General features: G+C 38.6%; 1 protein-coding gene across 6 annotated transcripts in view; it reads right to left on the reverse strand.

The window, feature by feature from the left end:
- Positions 1 to 647: 647 nt before the first annotated feature.
- The window catches only part of SEC24C (SEC24 homolog C, COPII coat complex component), a 38,166-nt gene continuing 16,288 nt past the window's right edge, over positions 648 to 22,525 (reverse strand). For 5 of the 6 annotated variants that reach the window (XM_084209862.1, XM_084209864.1, XM_084209863.1 and 2 more), the window contains 19 exons: positions 21,590 to 21,720; positions 20,358 to 20,426; positions 18,503 to 18,614; positions 17,577 to 17,704; positions 14,925 to 15,063; positions 12,846 to 12,961; positions 11,446 to 11,570; positions 10,994 to 11,185; positions 9,884 to 9,977; positions 8,150 to 8,266; positions 7,502 to 7,672; positions 7,021 to 7,117; positions 6,608 to 6,753; positions 6,080 to 6,218; positions 5,158 to 5,276; positions 4,603 to 4,782; positions 3,761 to 3,952; positions 3,247 to 3,336; positions 648 to 2,790 (listed from right to left, as the gene is read on the reverse strand). In XM_084209862.1, coding sequence (XP_084065988.1) covers positions 2,650 to 2,790; positions 3,247 to 3,336; positions 3,761 to 3,952; positions 4,603 to 4,782; positions 5,158 to 5,276; positions 6,080 to 6,218; positions 6,608 to 6,753; positions 7,021 to 7,117; positions 7,502 to 7,672; positions 8,150 to 8,266; positions 9,884 to 9,977; positions 10,994 to 11,185; positions 11,446 to 11,570; positions 12,846 to 12,961; positions 14,925 to 15,063; positions 17,577 to 17,704; positions 18,503 to 18,614; positions 20,358 to 20,426; positions 21,590 to 21,720 — 2,498 coding nt within the window. In that variant the 3' untranslated portion in view covers positions 648 to 2,649. The remainder of the gene's footprint in view (positions 2,791 to 3,246; positions 3,337 to 3,760; positions 3,953 to 4,602; positions 4,783 to 5,157; positions 5,277 to 6,079; positions 6,219 to 6,607; positions 6,754 to 7,020; positions 7,118 to 7,501; positions 7,673 to 8,149; positions 8,267 to 9,883; positions 9,978 to 10,993; positions 11,186 to 11,445; positions 11,571 to 12,845; positions 12,962 to 14,924; positions 15,064 to 17,576; positions 17,705 to 18,502; positions 18,615 to 20,357; positions 20,427 to 21,589; positions 21,721 to 22,525) is intronic. The other variant, XM_084209861.1, reaches the window with a different exon arrangement.

Here is a 22,525-nt window from a genome sequence, read left to right on the forward strand (position 1 = left end):
AACTTTAGTATTATTTGATACTTAGCAATGATTGTCTTGTGCTTTCATACAGATTTGTTATAAGGCTATCAGCAAACTGTACAACAGCAATATTCATGAGTACAGTCAAGATAACACTGTCAGTTCACTCTGAACTTTATTTTTGCAATTAGCAACACTCCCAGCAAAAAACCCTCAACCCAACCCACCCCCCCCAAAAAAAACCAAAACAAAAACCCAACAAAAAAAATCTTCCCAACCAATTCACCCAGGTACCCTAACTCTGAAATATGAGCTCTTTTAAGACTGCTGAAGTCTTTAACTTGACATTGTTCCAAGGTAAGGGCAATATTCGCTTAAGTAGACCAAAAAACCCCCACCCAGGCAATGACTCAAGCTGTGTCAGCAAAAAAAGGGAATTTCTTTGTGAAATGGAAGTTCAGACAGGGCAGAAAGTCAAAAACCAATCACCTCAATAAAGGAACACTGTGATTAAACAGTACCTTTTGTCTGTTGACTCTTGTTGAATTTCTTATCATTCAGTGCAAATAACAACAACGACAAAAAAAGACAGACTGAACTTGGTTAGTAGAAGCTTGGATTGTAAAGGATCAATGAGCTAGACTTCAGACCTTCCCATTTCCCCCCCCTCCCGCAAAATACAGGGTTTGGAAAAATAAGCAGTGTTTATTTACTAACAATGACATAAAATACATCTTAATATATTTTTATTTCTTTACAAATTAAAAGATGCATTGGAAAAACAAGTGAAGAAAATGAAAGGTTCATTCATGATTTCATTTCCACCCCCACACCCCCCAATATTAATACTAGAAATTAGTATTTATGGAAGTCTGTGGTTGCTGTGCATTATATTCCTGGGAAGTTCTTTTTTCCACCTCTGATTAAAAATCCTCTAGATTTTTTGGTTGGAGGCAGTATGCGGAGTAAAAAGTCAGCCACATTCATACAAAACCGCTGAAAGTTCTGTCAACTACATCTTGAAAGAGTTTCTACATTACAATTTTCATATTCCCCTTTCTGTGTAGTGATGGGAGGGAAGACAAACTAGCAGCATTAGAAGAAAAATGGATTTATATACATGCTACAGGATATGGAACTAAAACCACAGCCAGATATTTTTCTGATCTTAACAAGGACTTTCCTATGAAATATCAAGCCCAGATAACGTGTTCTCTAATCCATCCACATTCTTCCTTTCACTTTTAGTGCTATTGATAGCTTAAACTCCTGGGTACTGAAAGAACACCCGTTAAGTGTTCAAGTTAAAATACACAAGCCCCCTTTCAAAAGTGAATAAACAAAGCCCTTAGAATTCTGAATTTGATTACACTAGCTCCCTCTTCACAGGAGTTTACTCATCCACCCTTGCAAAATGGAGCAGCAGAGCAGCCAAAGTGGATGGATTAATCTGTCTGAGGTATTTTAGTTTAACAAACAGGCTTATAAAAGGTTTTGTGCAAGCTGATCAGTAGACAGAATGTGGAGGATATAAACATCCAGTAATGAAACTCTTTGCTATGGCCCAGGTGCTGTCAATAGCCAAAATCAGGTACTTGCAATACCTATTACAGTACAGTCTAAATCTTAAGGTTTTGTACCCCCTTCCTTGTGTTCCAGGGTACAAAGCAATCTCAAATTCATGTCAGTATAAATCAAATTCCTGCTTGTTGGCTATGATTCACAAAAATATGGTTGAAAATGGCCACTTCCTTATCATTCAGTTCCTACACAGTCCCTCATCACCTTGTTAAAGGTATTTTCTGCTTTAGGTTAAGAAGCTTTTGTTCCCACCACCATCTGACAGACAGGTAAACTCTGCAGGAGAGGTCATGGACCGTGGATTGAGTAGGACAATACAGAGCCGTGCAATGAGAAGGAAAGGAGTCACCACACATGTCAACAGGAAGTACCGTCTCTACCCCTACACTGTTCAGAAGCTGTTGATTTTTGCCCACTTAATTACTGATTACTCCATTACAGTTCTGCACAGCAATTTATAGTACGGGGAAGATGGTGGAGAGAAGTTTGCCCTGCTGCCTCCTGGCTTACCACTCATTTCACGTTTCATGGCTTTCTCGTTTGGACAGCCACACGATACATCTGTGCTCTGACAGATCATGTTTCCCTCTTTAAAGGAGACACAAAATGTTTGGCTGCTCCAGCTCCCACCACCTGACCTGCCTCTTGCCCTCCCCACCTGTGCATCCTCTTCACACTTGGAGCATGCACACACACCTACACAAATGCACAGCAGCTACCAGAAGTTTTGAAGAGTTATCGCTTTTTCACCCAATGCTGAATCATGTACAGTGAACTGAAAAAAACCCTACATTCATTACAACAGGATTAGCGAGCATGAGGTGGGGTGGGGGGTGAACTCCTGCCAAGCACAGGAAACAATTTAGATGCAAATAAAAGACCCGGTATCAAAGGCCTTTTTTTTTTTTTAGCCCTCACCAGGAAAATATTTCATCTCTTATATGGGACTGGGAAAGGTTGAAAGGATTTCTGCTAATGCAATGTGTATTAAAAATTATGGAATTGTACAGATTTCTATGTTGTCCTTTTTGAGGGCGCTGGGCCTTCTGATCAGGTCATTAGTGGAGACTGAAATGTCACTGCTGAGTTCTAGCACCACTCACTCCTCTAGCTCAGTAGCTGCCGAATCTCCTTGTGCATGTGACACAGGAAGTCCACATATGAAGCCCCCCCACTCAGGCTCTTATCCTCCACTAGAAAGTGTTTGAACAGCATTTCCAGCTTATCTTCTTGCTTCACGATTATCAGCTACAAGAAACCAAACAAAACAAGAACAAAGCCAACAGTGAGTAGCGATTAGAATTAATCTTCATGGGGAAAATAGAGCAAAAAGCTAAATGCTCAAAACTCCAAAGACAGCCAGCCAGAATCACAGCATACACTGCTTATGTGCTTTGACTTCTGTAACTCAGCTTAGTTAAGTCTCATCCTGAGCTAAGCCTAATCCTTTCTAAACAGAAAGAAAATATCATATATGTAGTTCATATAGTAGTGCATTGTAATAGGTCTGAGAAAAGGAAGTTTTAGAACTATGGTAAGCACAGAACTCCAAAACTAGTGAAATTTGTTTTCAGATTCTTGAAAACTTTGAGTAACATTTATGAGATTGGGAAGAATAGATTCAGGACTGAAGCATTACCAGGCATCACCGGACTCTACTAAGAGGGAAGGGGATTTTAAGCTGTAAATGGGGAACATTTTTACCTTCATGTAGCGGGATCTCTGCCCTTGAAGCATATCAACAATAGATCGCACTTTCTTTGAAAAGGGGTTTTCCAAGACTGGCAGGGTACTCTGGAATGAAAGATATCCAATCCCCATTAGTCTTGGGAAGTAGAGCAATGTTAAACAAAAGTCAGCAGTTTTGGCATACTGTAAAAGGGTAGAGAAATATCTACCCCCATTAGCATACCTTCTCTTTGACTTTGACAACTTAGAAGAGAATATAACATGAAATTAGAATTAGATGTCAATTATTTATTCCATTTATATATCAACTGTTCTCTTCACTGTTAGTGATATGACTTGTCAAATAAACCTAGGCGAAAGCATGCCTGACACACCCAGACTATCAACATTTCCACTAGTTTCACACATCTGTGCTTCTCTCATTTCTATTGATGAAAATGAAATGCTATTTTTTCTACTGGCTTTCTCATTGTTTTAAGTTTTGGGTGACTATCACAGACTCTAGCTCCCACACTGCCATCCAGCTCACCAAGGCATTGCTAATTTGACTGAAGGATGACACTCCAAAGAGGTTCTGGATCAGGCTTTGCTGCACGTTGACTCCCACCCACACAAAGATGTTCAGCCCATTCTCCAGCAGGTAGATGTCACCCTTGGAGAGACGCTCCTCAGAGTTCCGAATGGCTGCTGGCAAGGAATCACTGTCAACATCTGCTTTGGTCTGTTTTACAGGGAAATAAAGTAAAATAAAAGTTATAAAAAAAAGAACATTTTAGGTAGTGTTGAGAATTTCTGCCATGAAGACACCAATGATTTTCTCATTTCTAGGACTCTCAAGACTGCAATAATTGTGACTGAAGTAGCATTTTTCCTTAGTTTTCTTACTCAAAGTGACACAGAAGCAGTTCAGAGACTCTTGGTAAGCAAAACAGAACACAAGGCTTCTGTGGAAAGACTCAAGTTCAAATATCACCTCCTGGAGTAGGAATGTAATGCGTTTTTACTGTTATTCCAGCAACTATGGTAATGAAAAGTCAGAACAGTACGTGGAGTTACCTTGCAATCATGAAAATTACTACACTAAGCTGTAAGCCTAAGGACTTTTTTAAAAGACTATGAAAGGGTCAAAAGTGTCTTCTTTGTCACTAGTCATACAGTCATATGCTTACAGCTCAGGAAAAAAGTATCCCCCAAGAAATTCACACGGTGCAGTAATGTTGAGCAAAATTAAGTGAAATATCTCAACAGATGGCAGATCCCCAAATACTTCTCAAATCACTTTCCCTCACTAAAATATAAATGCCAGTCCTTAAGATGAGTCAGTGAGACAACAGCAAGCGTCAAGTGCTAAGCAGATCTTGAATTACTCACCAGGGGCAAAAGCCTGGGATAAAAGAAAACATTTGTTTCAGCCACGTCCATGGATGTCACTAACTGACGGATGTAGGCACGGTCATCCGTTGTGACCTCTGGGCCGGGCTGAAGAACGTCACTCTTCAACACACAGTTCAAGTACACAGGAAGCAGCTTCATGCATTCGGGGAGGATGAGCTACAAGTCACAAGCAGACAGAGGCTGGTCAGCTGTCTTGCTGAATAAGCTTGACAAAATGAGACTTGCACGAACCAACAAAGTGTGGTACAGCCATGAGGAGTGAAAGCTGATAGTCTACTTATATCATGGACTGCAAAAGAAACGTAAAACCTTTCCCTGAGGCAGGCAGTGCTCCCTGGGCTCCAGACAGATGTCCAAGAAGCCATTCTCATCTATAGTTTTATTTGTAGTAGTGTATCTAGTTTCCTGAGTCTCCTCTTTGCAAATTTCTGCTGAGGAAAGGAATTGATTTTTTTTGAGTAGGCTAAGTAAGAAGCTGTCATCACTTTTTAATTTCCAAGCCTGGATTCAAGTGAAAGCCCTGGAGTTTACCTGGCCAGCAGAAGAGGGACTAGCACAGTTCTTTCGATAGCAGGCTAGGATCTGGGCACACTGGTTGATCAGTGCATCACGCACAGTCTTCACTGGACTACTCAGGACTCCACGATATGCTGCACAGAGAGAGGAACGAGATGGACTGCTGTCAAGTGATTGCTCAAGACAAGCAAAACCCCAGCACTACTTCCATAAAGGAAATCTAAACAACTATTGTTTATGGAAGCCTTTATTCTTACTGCTTCAAACTTGTAGGAAAACAACTATATATTCCAATTGAAAACCTGAAGAAGCTCATTTACTCCCTTTAATTACATAATCATGAACTCTCTATTTCCTATGTACTTAAAATATTATAAGTGAAAGTATGGGGATCTATAAAAACTCCTTTTATAGACTGGCCATCTTCCATTAATGGTCTGAAAATTGATTGTTTCCTTCATTTTAGTGGCAATAAACATACACAACTCTCAATCTCTGTTGGATTTCTAGGCTTTTACTGCAAGCTAGAAAGGGTAAATAGGGTACAGTGCATGAGTGTATGACATTTAACTCTTATCTATGAACAAGGGCCACCATTTCCTATTGTGAAAGCAAAATTCTGCAACAGTTAAGGAATGAACTACAACAGCCCAAAAATAAATACAAGGATGAATTCAGACAGCTGGCAATACAAACTGTTATTAAAAACATTTGGAAAATAATTTGTATGAGGAATAAGCCTACACCCTCTATCTGTACCTCTCGTCCTAAGCAACAATACAATCACTACAGCTTTATGCTCTTTCCCATAACTGAAGTATCAGAACTGCCACCTGACATTTGAAGCAGGAGGAATAAACAAGTGTCATTGGGTGACAAAACAGGCATTTTAGCAGTAGTTAAAGGCTGCAATTCTTGTTTCTATATTTACCCTTACCATACTTAGCCAAGTAGTTGATGAGGGTGTCAGTCTCACAGTTCCGATAGAGGTCAGCAAGCTGCGTGCAGCAGTTTAAGGAGAGATTGTGAATGCGGAGTCGTCGCTGTCCTGCACAACTTGTATACAGTAGAGCACACTGCAGGAGACAAAAATGCCAGGAGACACAGAAATTAGGTCCTGCTACAATAAGAAGGGGAGGGTTGAAATATACTTTATTAAAAGCTAGGATGCAGATGCAAAAACAAATAAGGTAACTATGTAAAAAACTTGGACAATAAGCTGGAAGTACATGCTAAGAATCAGGGTCAATGAAAGATAACGAGCAGCAATTTTAGCAGCTGTATTAAGGGACCTGGTCTTAGAAAACAGAACTGTGGTTTGAAGCAGTCTAGGTCACCCTCAGAACAAGTACATTGGAAAGGTATGGTAAGATGCAGAAAGAAAGAACAAAAAATTCCTTGAAGAAGTGTTTAATAATTCAGTTCAATTACCAACTAACTTCTTCTACAAAGCCTCCCCCCTCACCTGAAGCAGTGCACCACTATCTTCACTCAATTTATCGTCATGCTTGAATTCCACTGTTATTGTTTTATCACAGTCCAGACCTGCCATCTCTACATCAGTTGTGTTGCTCATATAGAAAGCTCCAAAAAAGTCCGTTGCTCTAATACCTAAAAGAGGGAAAAACCCAACATGAACTACCATTTTCAACAGAACACCAAGATAGCCAGCCTTTTGACCCTGACACCAAGTTATCCTGACAGATTTCAGCAGGGATCTTTGCAGTCTCAACAAAAGTCTTAGAATTCAAAAGCTTTAGCAGAGCTTTTGGGATAGCCTAGTCTCCATGTGTTTTAAATTCCAGGAAGATTTCTTTCTTCCCGTGAGACATGCTTGAAGTGGCCAGTTTACATGGATTCCTCCATGCTAACACCCACCTGTGCTTGTGCGCACTCTCATTACAGCATCAAATCCCACTTCTTTCTGGACATCCCTTCTCAAGTCATTCAGGAATCTGTACTGGTCTGTCTCCAGCTAGAAGGCAAGCAGTAACTGAAGTTTCACACTTCCATAAATCAGACTGGCTTCATCAACACAAAGTAATTTAAAACCAGATACTACCTCCTGTGGTCTTACTTTAAAAGTCACTGATACCAGGCTCTGTGGCCTGCTAATAAAATATTGTGCTAAGAGGTAACAGCCTAGCTGTTCCTGTTGGGCTTTGTTATTAACAGAGATATTTGTATAAAGACACAAAGCTACCAAATAATTTTGGTGATTATCTTGAAATTTAAGTAGCCATTTACTCCTAAAGAAGTATTTCTTCACTATGGTTCCCACTATGAAAAAAAATAACCCTCAGCTAAACAATAATTCTTACTTGGATCAGACAGCAGTCTGAGTCAATGTCGCTCCTACCTGGAAATACGCATACTTATAAATGGAGCCTCCTGTCTGGTAAGGTACCACACCCAGCGTGGCCACATCCAAATACTGGTTTGGAAACAGGAATAGATCCACACAGCAGCCCTGGGCCACACAGTCCTTGGCCAAGTTGTTGTAAAAGCTCGTCTGTGGTTGAAACAAAGTCTAAGAAATGAAATCAGAGATGAAATCAGAAGTTAGTCCAGGAAAAGAAAAGTGAGATCCAGTTTATAATCCCAGTCAATACTCTTATACTTCAAGTCTTTCCTCAGGGAAAGTAGAATCATCTAAGTTCTCCCTGACTCTGCCTTTGAAGAACTGTTAATTATTATGAAAATTACTACACCTTTTACTTTAATTGTAAATTCAGCACATTTACTTTAACCTAGATTTTGGTATTTTACCCTGTGTAATAATCTAGAGCTACGTCTTCTTGTTCACAGACTAGAGCTGTCCTTATGACATCAAGTCTCCACAGCTCTGCTTAGGAACAGAAGATAAAAGTGGAATGTTAAAAGATATTAGCTGGGACAGTAACACTATGTGCTATCCTTGTAATTTTTTTAATGCTGTTTCAGTTATTTTATTCCATAAAAAGCATAATATACACCCTTATGTAAAGATTATGCAAAGCATTATTACCTTCTCCTTATCTGTGTTGATCAGTTTCCTATCATCCCTGTTCTTTAACTTCCCTGGAGCCTCTGCGATGGGCAGAGAAGTGTGGAAAATGAAGAGCTTCCCAGCACACTCAGCTGCCTGCAGGAAAGTGAGTGCAACAACAGAGGTCAGAAACATTGTAAGGGATGCTGTGATTCAAGAACAAACACTCAAGCAACCTCATCACTCTTTTAATGTCAGGGTGATTCTACCACACAGGCTCATTGTCACTTGCTTATGTGACTGGTGTCCAACAGAGGGAGCACAAACTACTGGTCAGTTACAGAAGATCAAGTTGAGTTCTACTGGATTTGGGCTAATTCCACAGCAGGGAGAAAAGGACTTTCTCCAAGGAGACAGAGTAAGCAGGACCCATATACAAAAGTTTTGTGCAAACATCTTGTATTGTCTTCTTCCCTGATTTGCAGTTACTGAATTTGTGGAAAAAAGTCACAGAAATGGCAAAGAATTTTGTAATCTGAGCTTCAACAGATCAGTAATTTTAAATCAACACCCTATGCCAACACTAGCTAATGTTTAATAGGTTATTTTCTCTGACACACGCAGTATGTAAAAAGTCAGTTAGCAATTTTTACTATTTCTTGATTGACCAATTGCAACAAAAACTGAGTTTAAGAGAGACGTTTAAGGATCATTCCCCCTGTACTCAGCACTGGTAAGGCTACATCTTGACATTTTGGGCCCTTCACTACAAGGACACAGAGATGCTGTAGCATGTTCAGAGAAGGCTATGGAACTGGTTCAGGGTCTGGAGCACAATTCTTGCTTGAGGAGTGAGTGAGAGAACTCGGGTTGTCCAGCCTGGACAAGAGGGAGGCTCAGGGGACAGGACAAGAGGAAATGACTTCAAGTTGCAGCAGGGGAGTTTTGGATCAGATATTGGGAAAAACTTCTTAATGGAAATGGTTGTCAAGCCCTGGAACAGGCTGCCTAGGCAAGTGGTGGAGTTAGCATCCCTGGAGGTATTTGAAAGATGTGTAGAAGTGTCACTTAGGAGCATGGTTTAGTGGAGGACTTAGCAGTACTGGGTTAAAGGTTGGGCTTATCATAAAAGTCTCTTCCAACTAAAACGATTTGCTGACCGATGTGACAGACAAATAGAGCTGTGTCACCAGTTTGGGGTGAGGTCATATAGGCAATCAATTTGAACAGTAGATACAAATCAGAGTTAAACCATGCATGTAATTATGTCTGAATGAAGTACTGGAATGGAAGAACTTTAGGAAAAGTTTGCTTGGTTAGCAAATTGCTGCAGGCAACTTCAACAGATGATATTCTCTCATTTTATTTAAGATTCTACCAGAGTACAGGATTAAAAAGACACCAAACTAGAGAATACCTCCATGAGACTTAAACTTCAACAGCTGGTTTTTTAATGCTGGAGGGCTTTTTTTCCCCCCGTAGGTTCTATGAACTGTTTAAAGCAAAACCCAGACAGACACCTGAGAGTAAGCCATGTTCTTGCACTTTGAAAAAAATTAGTTAAAAAAGAATTGGGTAAAGAACATATAGACAGCTGCACAAAACAGAAGGTTCATGCACTTCAAGAATGAGCCAAGTACTCCCCACATGTAGTGCTTCTACTACAAGGAGCTTACAAAATCTTTAGAATTGTCTTATTAGTGTGTGTTAGCAAAATATGAACTTCAGAGTACTTGGCTGAAAACAATTTGTCATAAAAATGAATTTACTAACCTTCAGCGCCTCCAGCCCTGCTTGAATCACAGGTGCAAAAACAGTTTCTGTTTCTCTCGTGTCTGCAAACATTTCTGGAATCTGATCCAGCAAACTAGCAAAGAACAAGAAAAAAAAAAAGAGCAATTCAAGATCCTATTTAATAAGAAAAGCCACACAGCTGTAGTTGATAATTTATAGGATTGAGGTGGTTTAAACAGAAGTCCCTAACATGTCTGAATTTGCATAACTTTTACAGTATTTGGCATTCCCTCTGTGAAAAAAATGCTGTATTGTTCTCCATTGGCTTCTCTCATCTATCTCCTCAGTGCCTTCTGAACAGCCTCAATTGATGCCAATTCCACAGCTCTTCTGTATTTCTTATCTTTTAATAAGTTCCAATATACATAGGTAAGTAAATTCTTAGGAAATACAAGTGATTTTTGGCCTCTGTTTGCAACGTATCTTGTGTACTACTCAAAGATTAATAGGTTTAACCTACAGTTTTGTATTAAGGCTTGTTTAATGCATTAAAAACAGGCTAGAAATTTTCTCTAAAAACGTGCAATTCCAGGTCTATTTCCCAAAATGCAGTTAGCTACACACCATAGATTAATTACAGTTCAAATACCACAGTAAACAGTTTGCTAAAACTTTGCCAACTTCCTTCTTTCCTTTCAGATTTTATCTTCTCTATCCCACTTTGTTTTCTCTACAGAACCAAAACTAGACACCCCTGTTGTCTCAGTTTGCAGTTATTTAAGCAGTTGACATAAAGACAGTGGTTCAGTATTCTTACAGCTTTCGCTCTGCATCATCCTGGTTGTGCTGTGTTGCGGCTTTATTTTAGGTGGGGTTTTTTTGGCTCGGATTTTGTTCGTTTTTCCTTTTTTTCTCCCCAGAAATGCCCTTCTGCATTAATTCTCCTTATATACACTTTCTGCCAAGCTGGACTATGAGCCAAATAATCCCTTAGCTCTTTAATTTCCCCATCCTATTGTGCCAGCTTAATCTCAAAGAGCATAGTAAGTTAAAGTACATGGAGTGACTTGACATGACAATTAAGCACATAACATTTGAATCTACCAAACAAGTATTTTACTACACACATTGTAAATCAATTGACATTACCTGGCAATAACTGTCCTGGACTCATTCACATTCACCAGAAAACCATCAAGGAGTGGCACAAACATATCTGCCACATCTGAGACCACCATCATTTGCGGCTGTGCCAGTGAGCTCTTCACGTTATAGAAGTGTAAAACTTTGTTGTAGGTGACAAAGCCTACTCGAATGGCTGATTCCTCCATGTTCCCTTCCCTGTAAGAGATATACTTGCCTTCACATCCAAGAAGACAGATAAACCATTACATATAACCAACACATTAAGGGAAAAATGAAAGGAAGTAGCATTTATTTTCAACAAGAAGGGTTTCAAAAAAGATCTTCTGCTTGGCCTTTTTCTGAAGAAAAGCTTGACAGGTTTATCAAGTAATTTTTAAGCTTCTAACATTTTTTAAAGAGAAAAAATAACAGCATCCCCCATTTGCACTGACTACAGTAGTTCACAATATACCTACCTGGGCAGATAATCTAGGAGTGACTTTAATTCTTCACATATTAGCCTCACTAAGCCACTCTTCACAGCATTGTAAGACACATCAATCATAAATATGAAAGCAGGTGGACTAGGGAACTTGTTATTCTGTGGAAGAGAGGGAAGAAATCACACTATTACCATGTAATGCAGCTCATGTAACAGCTCCATAACACAGACAAATCAATGCTGGTCAAAACTTACTTGCTTTCATATACCTCTGTAACCACGAGCAGCCGTTGTTTCTTAAGCTCTCTCTCTCTCTTATCCTTTTCCAACTAACAGACATAGTATCATACTACGTTTGAGATGGACTGGTATTAAATGCCCTCAACTAACTTTACCATTGATCAGAGAAAAACAGTTACAACTAAATACTCCATTTACATGACTAAGCTAGATTGGAAAAGTAGACAGAGATTTCTGCCAGTTCTCAAAACTCTGGACCCTGACTAGACTTGTCATAGGTGATTCCATCAATACAAAGTAAAAAATTTTCCTGTCCAAGGATTACAACCTTTTTCTTCTTAAAAATCAGGCTTTCTTTGGGAATGAAAAGCTTCTTTTAGTCAATAGTTTTCTGAAGTCTATAGGTCATACTGGAACAAGCACTCAGAACAAAAGCAAAACATAAGAACTTTCAAAGAAGCTGTGAAGATCACATCTTGTTTGAGTCAAAGTTCTTCTTATGCTGTTAGAAAATAACTGGACTTTTGCTTAACTCAAAGTAAAGCAGAGGCATTAGGAGGCAACCATTAACAACTCACAACATTTAGGCATCTATTTTCTCAGCATAATATTTCAGCAGAGATATAAGTTGCTTTAAGAAATACCTTGCACAAAGTTTCTGTATTCCTTAGAAAGTAATTATTATTTAAGTCTTTAATTTAAAGGCAAACCAGCTATGAAATATACACTTCCACACTTTTCTTGTGGTTCTAATCACTATGGCTGGATTGGAAATTGAAGCTCAATAGGTAAGGTCTACCTTGTGGAACAGGTGGCACGTTGCATAGTTACTATTGTACTTGCACTGAACCTCTCCTACAATTCTCTTTTCTGCCAAGGACTGCTGCACAAGAATCCCTTCTGCAGAATTCCTAAGGAAAGTGCAGCTATAGCTGCTTATATAGCTCCAGAAAAAAAATACAGAGACAGCTATTAAATGATATTATTTCATGTGTGATCAGGACCTCCACTGGTTTTCTAAGTCAGCAAACAAGCATGTTATTTTACACAATAAAGTGGCCTGGATTAATGCTGTTAATTATTTCTGCCATCTAGAAATCAGCCCCAGACAATTAACGTCTTTCTTACTTTGAATAAAATAGTCTTTTTACTTAAAAGCAAAATAAATACAGCAATAAAAATGTATTACTGTACCTTGCAATAGTCAACTGTTGCTAGAAACTCGTATGACCCCAGTGATAACTCAGGTCGGTCATAGAAATCTACTCGCTTTCCAGTATGATCCAGATGTTGGAAGTAGTGAGGTGGAACTGCGAAAGGAAAAATCATTATAAGCTCAGCGATATGCCCATAATAAACACTGTAACTAGAGAGCCAACCTGACAACAATTGTTTCAGACAAAACTACAGGAAAGTAAACTAGCACTCTGGGCTAGCACACAAGTACTAAAAATATTAATGCAATTTAACAATATCATTAAAGCAAAACAATATAAACTTATTCCAGTTTGTCTCATGCACCAGACAGCACACAGTATAGTTGCTGTTATACTTTCCTTGACTCTCCTTTCCATTTCATTTTACATTTCATATCAAGAAACATCATTAAAAAACAGTTTTGGAATTATTCTGAAGTATCTAGTCCAAAGGAAAAATATAACCATTCCATAGAAGTAACAAAGTAACAAATTACTTAAAAGAGAGTTTGAGGCACACTGTAGGCTACAGCATTACTGACTCAAGTCAGGCTTACTAAAACACTGAGCTCCTCATTTTGCTATATAAATTAGTTTTTCCTTCCCTTCCGGTGCTGCACAAGAGTGAAGCCTGCAGGCACTCTCGTGTGCAGAGACTCCCATAATCTTTTTATCAGAATAGACAAAGTACTTCTTACAGTGGATTAAGGAGGAACAGAAGTGCAACCGCACGCCCAGAACCCAGTACTTTTGTGCTGGTACAAGGCATAAGAAAATAAAATGGGAGTTTAGCTAAATTTTTGCTTACAAAACTCAGCTGTAGAAACAAAGCATTTCTCTCGTGCCCCAAGAACTACCATGACAGACACTCCCTCCTGCAGAACTGCTTGGATGACAAAATTTATTCCAGTATAGCTGTCTACATAGCTCTATATAACTGTCTATATAGTCCCAGGAGAGATTAAAATGAAATGAACTGGAATGACATTATTCACCACATTTAAACTATTCTAAACATTCTAGGTTTCAAAAGTTCAAAAGAAAACAAAGTGATATCATTAAGACTATATATAAGCTTTATCACTCTTGTCTCCAAGTACACATCCCATACAAGTTAATTTGGTATTTGCAGAGAAGAAATACCTCATGGTATTTGCAGAGAAAACAAAAATTGTTATTAAGTTTTAGGTACAACTACATTGTGTTTTCACAAAGTATTGCTTTCATCAGCAGTCTCTCAGCAGTCTCTCAGCATCCCTCCCTTTTCTGCCTCTGCTCAATTGTTACAGGTACAGCCCTTCTAACAGCTGCTGAGTGAGCAGGACAGGGAGTGCATGAAGGCAGAAAATCACCAGACAAATTGTTTTTTAAAGTTGACCCTTTCTAATTCCCATTTTGGTTAGTACAAACAGTTGTACAGCATAACTGTGGTAAGAACAGTCCATTAGAAACCATCAGTGCTACCAAATGAAACACTGAAAACATCATCATAAGGTTTGTTGTACCTTACTTTCCTCTATGCCTTCAAAACAATCTACAAATGTCATGCTATGAGCAGCTCATTGTGACTTCTGCTTAAAAGCAAGCATGTTTTGTACTAATTTAGAAAAGCAACTAATATTAACTGGTCTGTATGGAACACTCTTATTCAGTTGTAGCAGATTTAATTGCAATCTCATCTCAAAGGAGTGTTAGTGAGACAAAAAAAGGCTTTGTGAGAAAAAAAATAATCCTAACACATGCTACTGACTAGACCTATATCTCAGCCTGTTAAAAACCCTGTACTTTTGAAATACCCTAAGAAAATACAACAGACTTTTAAACCACCAGGCATTATGCTACAAATACATCATATTAAAAATTTGCTACAATACTACAATGCATAAGCACCTTTTTGAACACAATTTCAGAACTGAACACTAAACATGCCTTCCAATAATTTTTTACAAGACTAGACACCTACTAAATCACAGTATTAGTTATAAATGATCATAACATGATAAAGACTTATTTGCCTGCATCTTGTTCAAAGACCTTTCCAGTAGACCCAGAGAGGCATTTCAAGAAGAAACCTTACCCTCAGTGACACAGCTGCAGAAACAACACTGGAACCTCCTTCCGCCTTCAATGAACTGCATAAAAGGGCACATGTAAGCTTTGCACCTATTGCATCGGACAGGACCGGATTCTCCGTGGTCTACCAAATAAGGAAGGGTCTGTGAAGCAACAGAAAAAAAAACATGAAAAGAAAGGTCTCAAGATGATGAGAAAGTTTTAAGCTTTGCATTGTGTGGTCATTGCTATCTCCCTGTACACTGCATAGGATTTACCCTTTGGCAGCTGTGGGACAGAGTACAGGGGATGTGGGAAGCCTGAACAAGTATTTAAGTGCTTTTCAATTCAAGCTCTAGCACAGCAGTATTTCGAGGGCTAGAGTCATTAATGGGCTATCTCACCTAGCCAGTAGCTTGTTGCACATTGCACCACCAGATAGATGTATCCCAACAGAACACAAAAGACTGAAAGTGATTCTTCACCTCTTATCTCTTCCCCTTGTAAAAAGCAAGCTTTTTGACAAAAGCAAAGCCAGTCATTGCATTCCATATATTCCAGAATACAGAGTATCTACCTCAAAAAATTCCATCTGGTAAGACTTATTTTGAACTCCATCGTTAAATACACTATAACCACAAGCTCTTAGTGTATTGACCCCACTGTACAGCAAGTCCTTGAAAGTGTTATATAGCAACACCCTTTTTGAACTAATACTTTTTGCACCCAAACCAGAATAAGATGCTTGGCAACTTCTGCAGCTTCTCAACATCAGAACAAGCAGGAAGCACTTGAAAACAATTGAGACAGAACTCACGTGAGTTATAAGCTGCATTCATAGTACAAAGCACCTGTGTTTCCATACTAAGCTAAGAACTTAGCTCAAAAATTTAACTACTGCCAGTAAAGGTGTCAGGTCTTAATTCTCTCAGTTACCCTAAATCTATGATTATGTTTAAGAGAGAACGTATTCATTGAGCAGAAGATGAGCAAATGCTCCAGTCACTTTCATCTTCATGCCATAGAAGTTTTATGTCTTTTTATTCAACCCCACTAATCATTTAATGGCAGTACAATGGTTTTCCAGCCAGCATTTCTCATTTCCTATAGCCCAGACTGATCTCTTCAGAGGAAACAAATTTTCAATTTTCCTGATTGGCAGGCAATGTTGGTACTGTACTTCAAGACAATTAACATAATTTTCTTTTCCTCAGCCTCTCCCTCTCTAATATGTAAACAAATTACCAATGTGCTGGAAACAGGCAGCACAATACATAACTTGTCATTAACCACTTACTCCCAGAAGACAGAGATACTTCTTTCCAAAGCCTCAAGCTTGGTTTTCTGAACAGTACATAACATTGGAAAAAGGCCCTGGACCTGGCAACCAGGCTGGATTTGGCTGAATTTTTATATATCCTAAATTTATCTGAATGTTTCAGTTTCATAAGATATTATTTTCATGAAATATTTATCCTTTCTTATATGTAAAGCTTTAGGTCTATTTACAGTCTTGTTACTCTGAACAGCTGAGTCTTCATCTGTTGGAAGGGCCCCTCTACAGTGAGTTTACCCTTGCCATTAAGAACTTCCAAATACTAGAAGCTGACTGGTCTCCAGGGCAATTTTCCCATCATAGCCTTTTTTTTTCTGGACACCACAAGTCTTTGTTAGAAGTATAAATACACCAGGAGACCAAACAACTATTATTTGTAAAGTCTCTAAAAATGTGTAACTCTACAAGCCTCCAAGTTAACAAGAAAGACCTTATTCTCCTATTGTGGTCCTTTTAAACTTCAGACACAGATCAGTTTTATCATGAACCAGTTTTTAAAATTCAAACCATAGTTTAGGGACACAAATGAAATGCAACAGGAGAAAAACACTCTTAAAAGACCAGAGGAAATTGCTTTCCTCAGCAGATGCTACACTTAGGTTTAACAGGGCACAGAACACTGCAGACCTATGTATTCAAATTTAACAAACCTGTTAGTCTTCATGTCACTGCTCCAAGCAGGCTAACACTACACAAGTGCCAGAGTATTCAGCCTACTTTAAAAAACGTCAAACTCTGTAAAAGTCTGTGAGCTTTCACATTCTCAGCAACCAAACATGAGTGGGTAAAAGGCTAAAAGGCTCAACAGCCACGCGTTACACCTAGAAGGAAATAAGTGCTGAGAGAGAAAGGGCAGAAAAACAAGTGCAGCTCAGCAGTGCTCAGTACTTGGTGTTGTGCTGTCATCTCACACAGTGCTGTGCATATACATGCATATAAGACAGCCAAACCAGTGCTGTTTCACACATTCTCATCCAATTTCATGACCTGGCATTCTAGAAAAGACTTAATACCTATGATTAGCAACCATTTAAATACTTTAGACTAAGAAAGAAACAGATCAGCTGGAAGTGTATGCCTCTGTGACCACCCTAGTATTTTGGTCATTTAGTCACAGTGCTTGACAGCTACTGCAAAAAAGCTGAAATCATCATGGCAGTCAAAATACTAAGTATTTTGAACACAACATTCTTCTTCTGCTTTACAGATATCTATCACACACCTGTTGGAGAACCAAAGTTTACCTGGACTTCATCACCTCAATATGCCTTCTAAACATATCTGTTAGATGCTGACACCTGAACGTGCCCATGGCACACGTAACTCTCGCACGGCTCTCACCTCCTCCGGCGGCAGAGTAGCCAGCGGCTTTATGACGGCAGCCAGGGGAACTTGGGATTGTTTGGCCATGTCAGACGTGCAGGGAATATTGTAAGATGTGCATCTGATGTAGCGGGGGCTTGCATTACCTGGGGAACAAATAAAAAAGCCCCACAGATTTCAGTACAAATTCAGTTCATATTCAAGAACAGAAACAAAGATAATGACACAACGTAAGGTAAGCCACAGACACTACAAGCATACCTAACTAATCAATGGAAAACTTCAATTCCCAACAAAATACCTCTTCATGATTAACTATATATAATAAAAGACCTTAAAGCAAATGAACTTGACTCCCTGTCAACATAAAGCTATAAAAAAGCATTTCTGTTTCATATATTCACAGACTAAAACATAATGTAGACTCTACTAGAAAACTCTACTCAAACATTTCTCCTTTTTCATTTCATAATTTGGGCTGAAGAGTAAAATACTTGATTATAGAATCAGATTCTGAAGTTTATTCTGGAACTTTAAAACGCAAAAAAAAAAACCAGCAATTAGAAGTTGAAATATCTTTTCTCTACAGAGCCCTCAGACCTATTTACACCCCTCCTAATTTTAAAAAATACAGTTGCCTGTCCAATTCTAATGTTGCTAGTAGATTTCAGTTCTTAAATGTTTTTTAGAAAGCTCTACAGAAGAGGCTTCATTTGCTGCTTTCTGATATCTCTAATTCTGGCCCTAAGTATCTGCCTTGGAAAACCTCTTTTACCTGCAAACTGGTTACTAGCTACCAAACAATCAGGACAATCTAAACTGAGATCAAATCAACACAGGACTTGAAACTAAGTTTCTGTTTGTAAAACACGTTTCCTTTAAAGACAGTTCTGTCACTGACTCTGTGTTTTGTTTGTTTGTTTAGGAAAAGAAAAATAGCTTACCTTGATCCTTGACCAAGAAATTTGTAGTAACAAGAGGTGGGACCTGCCCTCTCACTCCAGTGACAAATGGTTCCGACCCACGGTTATTTCGGTCATCTTCAATCACTTGAATCTGTGATGGAAAATACCACGTTATTTTGTGGAGGCTTGGTTTCAAAGTAAAATAAGTAAAATAAAAAAATCTCTAAGGCAGTAAAAAGGGGACCTGAGGTAAACATTACTATCTCTAAATATAGGAAGAGCAAATAAATTTTGTCAAGCAGTCACCTCTCAGTTTGATTTCAAATAGTACTTATTGACTAACAATAAATTACAAGCTGCAAATAGTATTTTTCCCCAAGTATTATTTTTAGTAGCAGCATATTCTGTGTTTTAAAGTCTGACCTGAACTCAAAAAAGCCTAACTCAGATCAGGAAAGGAATTTTTGGTAGTATTCTGCTGTACAGTTCTAGTCAAATAAGAATTAGAAGCCTCTGTAAGCCTCAATCTGAAGCCCTATAGGTAACCTGGCCTTTTGTTTCCATTATGGTCCCACTGTTTCATAGTATGCATTTATTTCTAACCACTGTAACTCTGGCCTAAAGACAGATGGCTTGCAAGCTCAGGTGGAAGTCTTCATTACTCAGTGGTGCTCAAGGGTTTGTGATTTGAATTCTGCCAATGTGGAAAGTGAAATTTCAATAGACTTGTCAATGAATCAAACTTCAAAGCCTGTAAAAATCTTAAATTTCTTGGTATTTCAAATTCTTCACAACTGCAAATTTGCTTAAGATAACGGAAATGTATTAAATAGTTTGCCTTAACTAAAATATTCACTGACCTTTGTAGCTCTACACAGTTCAAACTACATTTCCTTAGCGGTGACTGAACAAAAGAATTAAACTAGCAATCATTCTTCCATTCTTCTGCTCTTATTTTGCCATCAAACACACCTGCCTTTGCCTAGAGCAAATTCTGAGATTCAGAAGTTTGTATGGCAGAACTTCCACCATCTCACTACAGATTACAAGCAGAGAGCCTCCCATAGCTTCAGTGACTACTCAAGAATAAATCTAGTCCCATTACAAAAGTCTACAGACTGACTGACATTGGTGATCTCACCACTGGTACCTGTTAAATTATGACCTTTGACTACATGAGGAAGAAATGAAACAGGGTAACAAAAACCCAAAAGTTTTTTATCTTCAAATCCAAAAGGTAGCTGCTTTTTTCTTTCTTTAGATACGATTCTCCAACATAAACATTAAATTTTCAAATTCAAAATTTAATGGTTATGCATGAGCACAGATAATGAGAGAATGTTTATAGCTCCCCATGCCTCATACTACAAGATCTGTATCAGTAATTAACATTAAAAAAAACTCCAGTTCATCTGCAATTTTAGAACTCCAGAGTAGTGGCCCAGTACCGGTATATCAGCAAGAACAGTAATCAAATTCTGATCAAAACACTGTAGAAAACATGGCTACAAGAGCTCATGCTGTGTGCATACTGACATGAGACACACATTGTAAGGGCAATTACACAACTGGCTTACATTGAAAATGTAAGCTGGAATCTGGTGAATCTATTGCCTTCACCATTCATCAGCCTTAAGATCAGACAAAGAGAAGGGGAGACATTCTTCATGATCTGTTTCTGAAACACTGCTTTCTATTGCCTCACCATTCATCACAGTAGATTTTAAGAGCCTCATGTGGTGTAATGTTACTCATTTTGATAAGGCAAGCAGAAGACAGCAAGGAAAGGGTAAAAGATTAATGATGGAGGGTTAGCAAGGTGAAGTTCAGGTTTCAGGCATGCACAGATGGTCACCAACACACAGACTACAAGTGACATATATACAGCACTTACTGGACTAGGAATTGCATCTGGGTCTATTCTGTGCCTGGGTTTCTGCTGGGGTGGCAGCTCATTAAGTTGCTTTTTTATTTTTTTTAATAAGAAATAAGAGTGTCAAAAAAAAAAAAAAAAAAAAAAAAGAGAGAATAATAAACCAAAAAGTAACAGTCTCTCTATCCAAACCTGTAGCACTGGAATTAGATACATTTAGATACTGGTTCATGCAACAGGACATATCAGCTTCTGCAGCATACACTGATCCCAAAACCAGTCTTGCCAGGATATTGGGCTTGGCTCTGAACACCTTGCTTATGAAGGCAGTGGCTCACCTGCTAATTTTGGTTAGAAACTGAGGATTTATGCTTTAAGAACATGCTAGCATGAAGGCAACTGACACAAGCCATTTGAGATTTCATTTAGTGGAAGAAAAGAGATGCAGACAAGCAATTAAAGACTTGTATTCTATGAAAAAAAATCCAGTAGTAAGCTTTACATAAACCTGGAATCTAAATAGGTAATCTTTTTTAAATAGAAGTGAATAACATCAGTTCTGATCTAACTCAAGACTACATTATTTCATAGTTTTGAAATAGCATCAAGAGCAGTGGAAGGAACAACACTGTAGACTAGTGGCAACAATACCACCAGGCTTAACACTACTCATCATTGGTAATCATTAAATATAACTGCTTATCCTGTCTCAGAATCTCCACTCTGAAAGACAAGCCCAGTTTGAGAAGCTGTCTGTATTTGACTGATGTAGCATCATGACTTCATGACCCAAAAAACCAAAAACCAGCTTTTTGACAGATTATAGGAAAAGCACTACAATCACCTCCTACTAACCATACTTCAAACATAGATCACACAGTTCACAGACTGTCACCTCAAAACCCGAAATTAGTTCACCTTGGAAAGTCATTATGCAAGAATCCAGAAATGGAGAAACATGTTTATCAAAGCCCTCAAGGATCCTCAAAAGATAGCACAGTACAGAAAAAGACCTGAGGAATTAGAGCAGTGATTTCCATATGCAGTGCCTTTCTTTAGTCATCAAGAAAAATACTGCCTCTGGGCTTATTCATCACAGAAGACTGAAGGTGGACAGGAAAGAGAAACATAAGCAGGAAAACAGACTGACGTTCCTTGGAATAAGAAACCTGATTTCGGCTTTGGTCTTTGTCAGTTGTCTTATGCAAAGACACTATAGGAGAGTTGACACTGGTAAGAACAAGTGAGCTTACAGGGCTAGGAATGGAATCTGGATCCAAGCGTTTTGGTGGAGGTGGTGGTCCAGGGGGACTTCCATAATTTGGTGCTCCTGGATAGGCTCCTCCATAGTTTGGCTGGGGACCCCTCATCTGTCCAAAGGAACCTTAGCAAGAAAAGAAGGTAAAAATCAAACAAATGCCTTAATACTAGACATGTCTTCATTTGGCATTTCCCCCATTTCTTGCCACTATTAAAAAAAAAACAAAAAACCAAAAAACAAACCAACAAACCCTCAAGAAAATTAAAGTCAGGTGCTTTTCAGTTAATTATGATTAAACATATTTATCACAGTGTTTCAGCTTAGACTGGTACATCTCTATCAACAATCCAGCAAACTGGATCCAGTTTACAGTCCACAAAATCCAGATACAGTCCACAAAACTAGACTTAGGAAACAGAGGCTTTTAGTCTGAACTCTATTAGCTCTACCTCAGCCCGAACCAGCACGCTACTGTAAGTGGTTTTTAGAGTTTGTAATTGTTGATTACAATGCACATTAAGATCATGCACTATGACTATTTACCTGCAGAACTGTCTAATGGAAAGTGCACACAGAACAGCCAAATGGACAGTTGGCAACCCCCAATTCTTTAAATTAAAGATATACAAGGAGTTCCCTTGGGCAGTTTTGGCTTGTTTGAAATTACAGTAATAGGCTATAGTGTGATTTTCTCTTTTGTTTTGTAACTACCTGAAGCTATTTCATATTATCTTAGACCATTCCAGTCACTTACAGAGTAACTGTGATTTAACCCATTAGTATTTTTACAGTTCATAGGAATTTTAACAGATACTTTAAAGTAATTTACCTGTCCAGCTGTGCAAAGCTGCATGGGGAATAGAATTCTCAGTCCTAACATTTGCACATGATTACTTTATCCCAGCCCAGCTATCTCTAAGTGTTATTG

Source organism: Fringilla coelebs (genome assembly GCF_963513975.1).
Source record: "Fringilla coelebs genome assembly, chromosome: 8".
Lineage (NCBI taxonomy): Eukaryota > Metazoa > Chordata > Aves > Passeriformes > Fringillidae > Fringilla > Fringilla coelebs.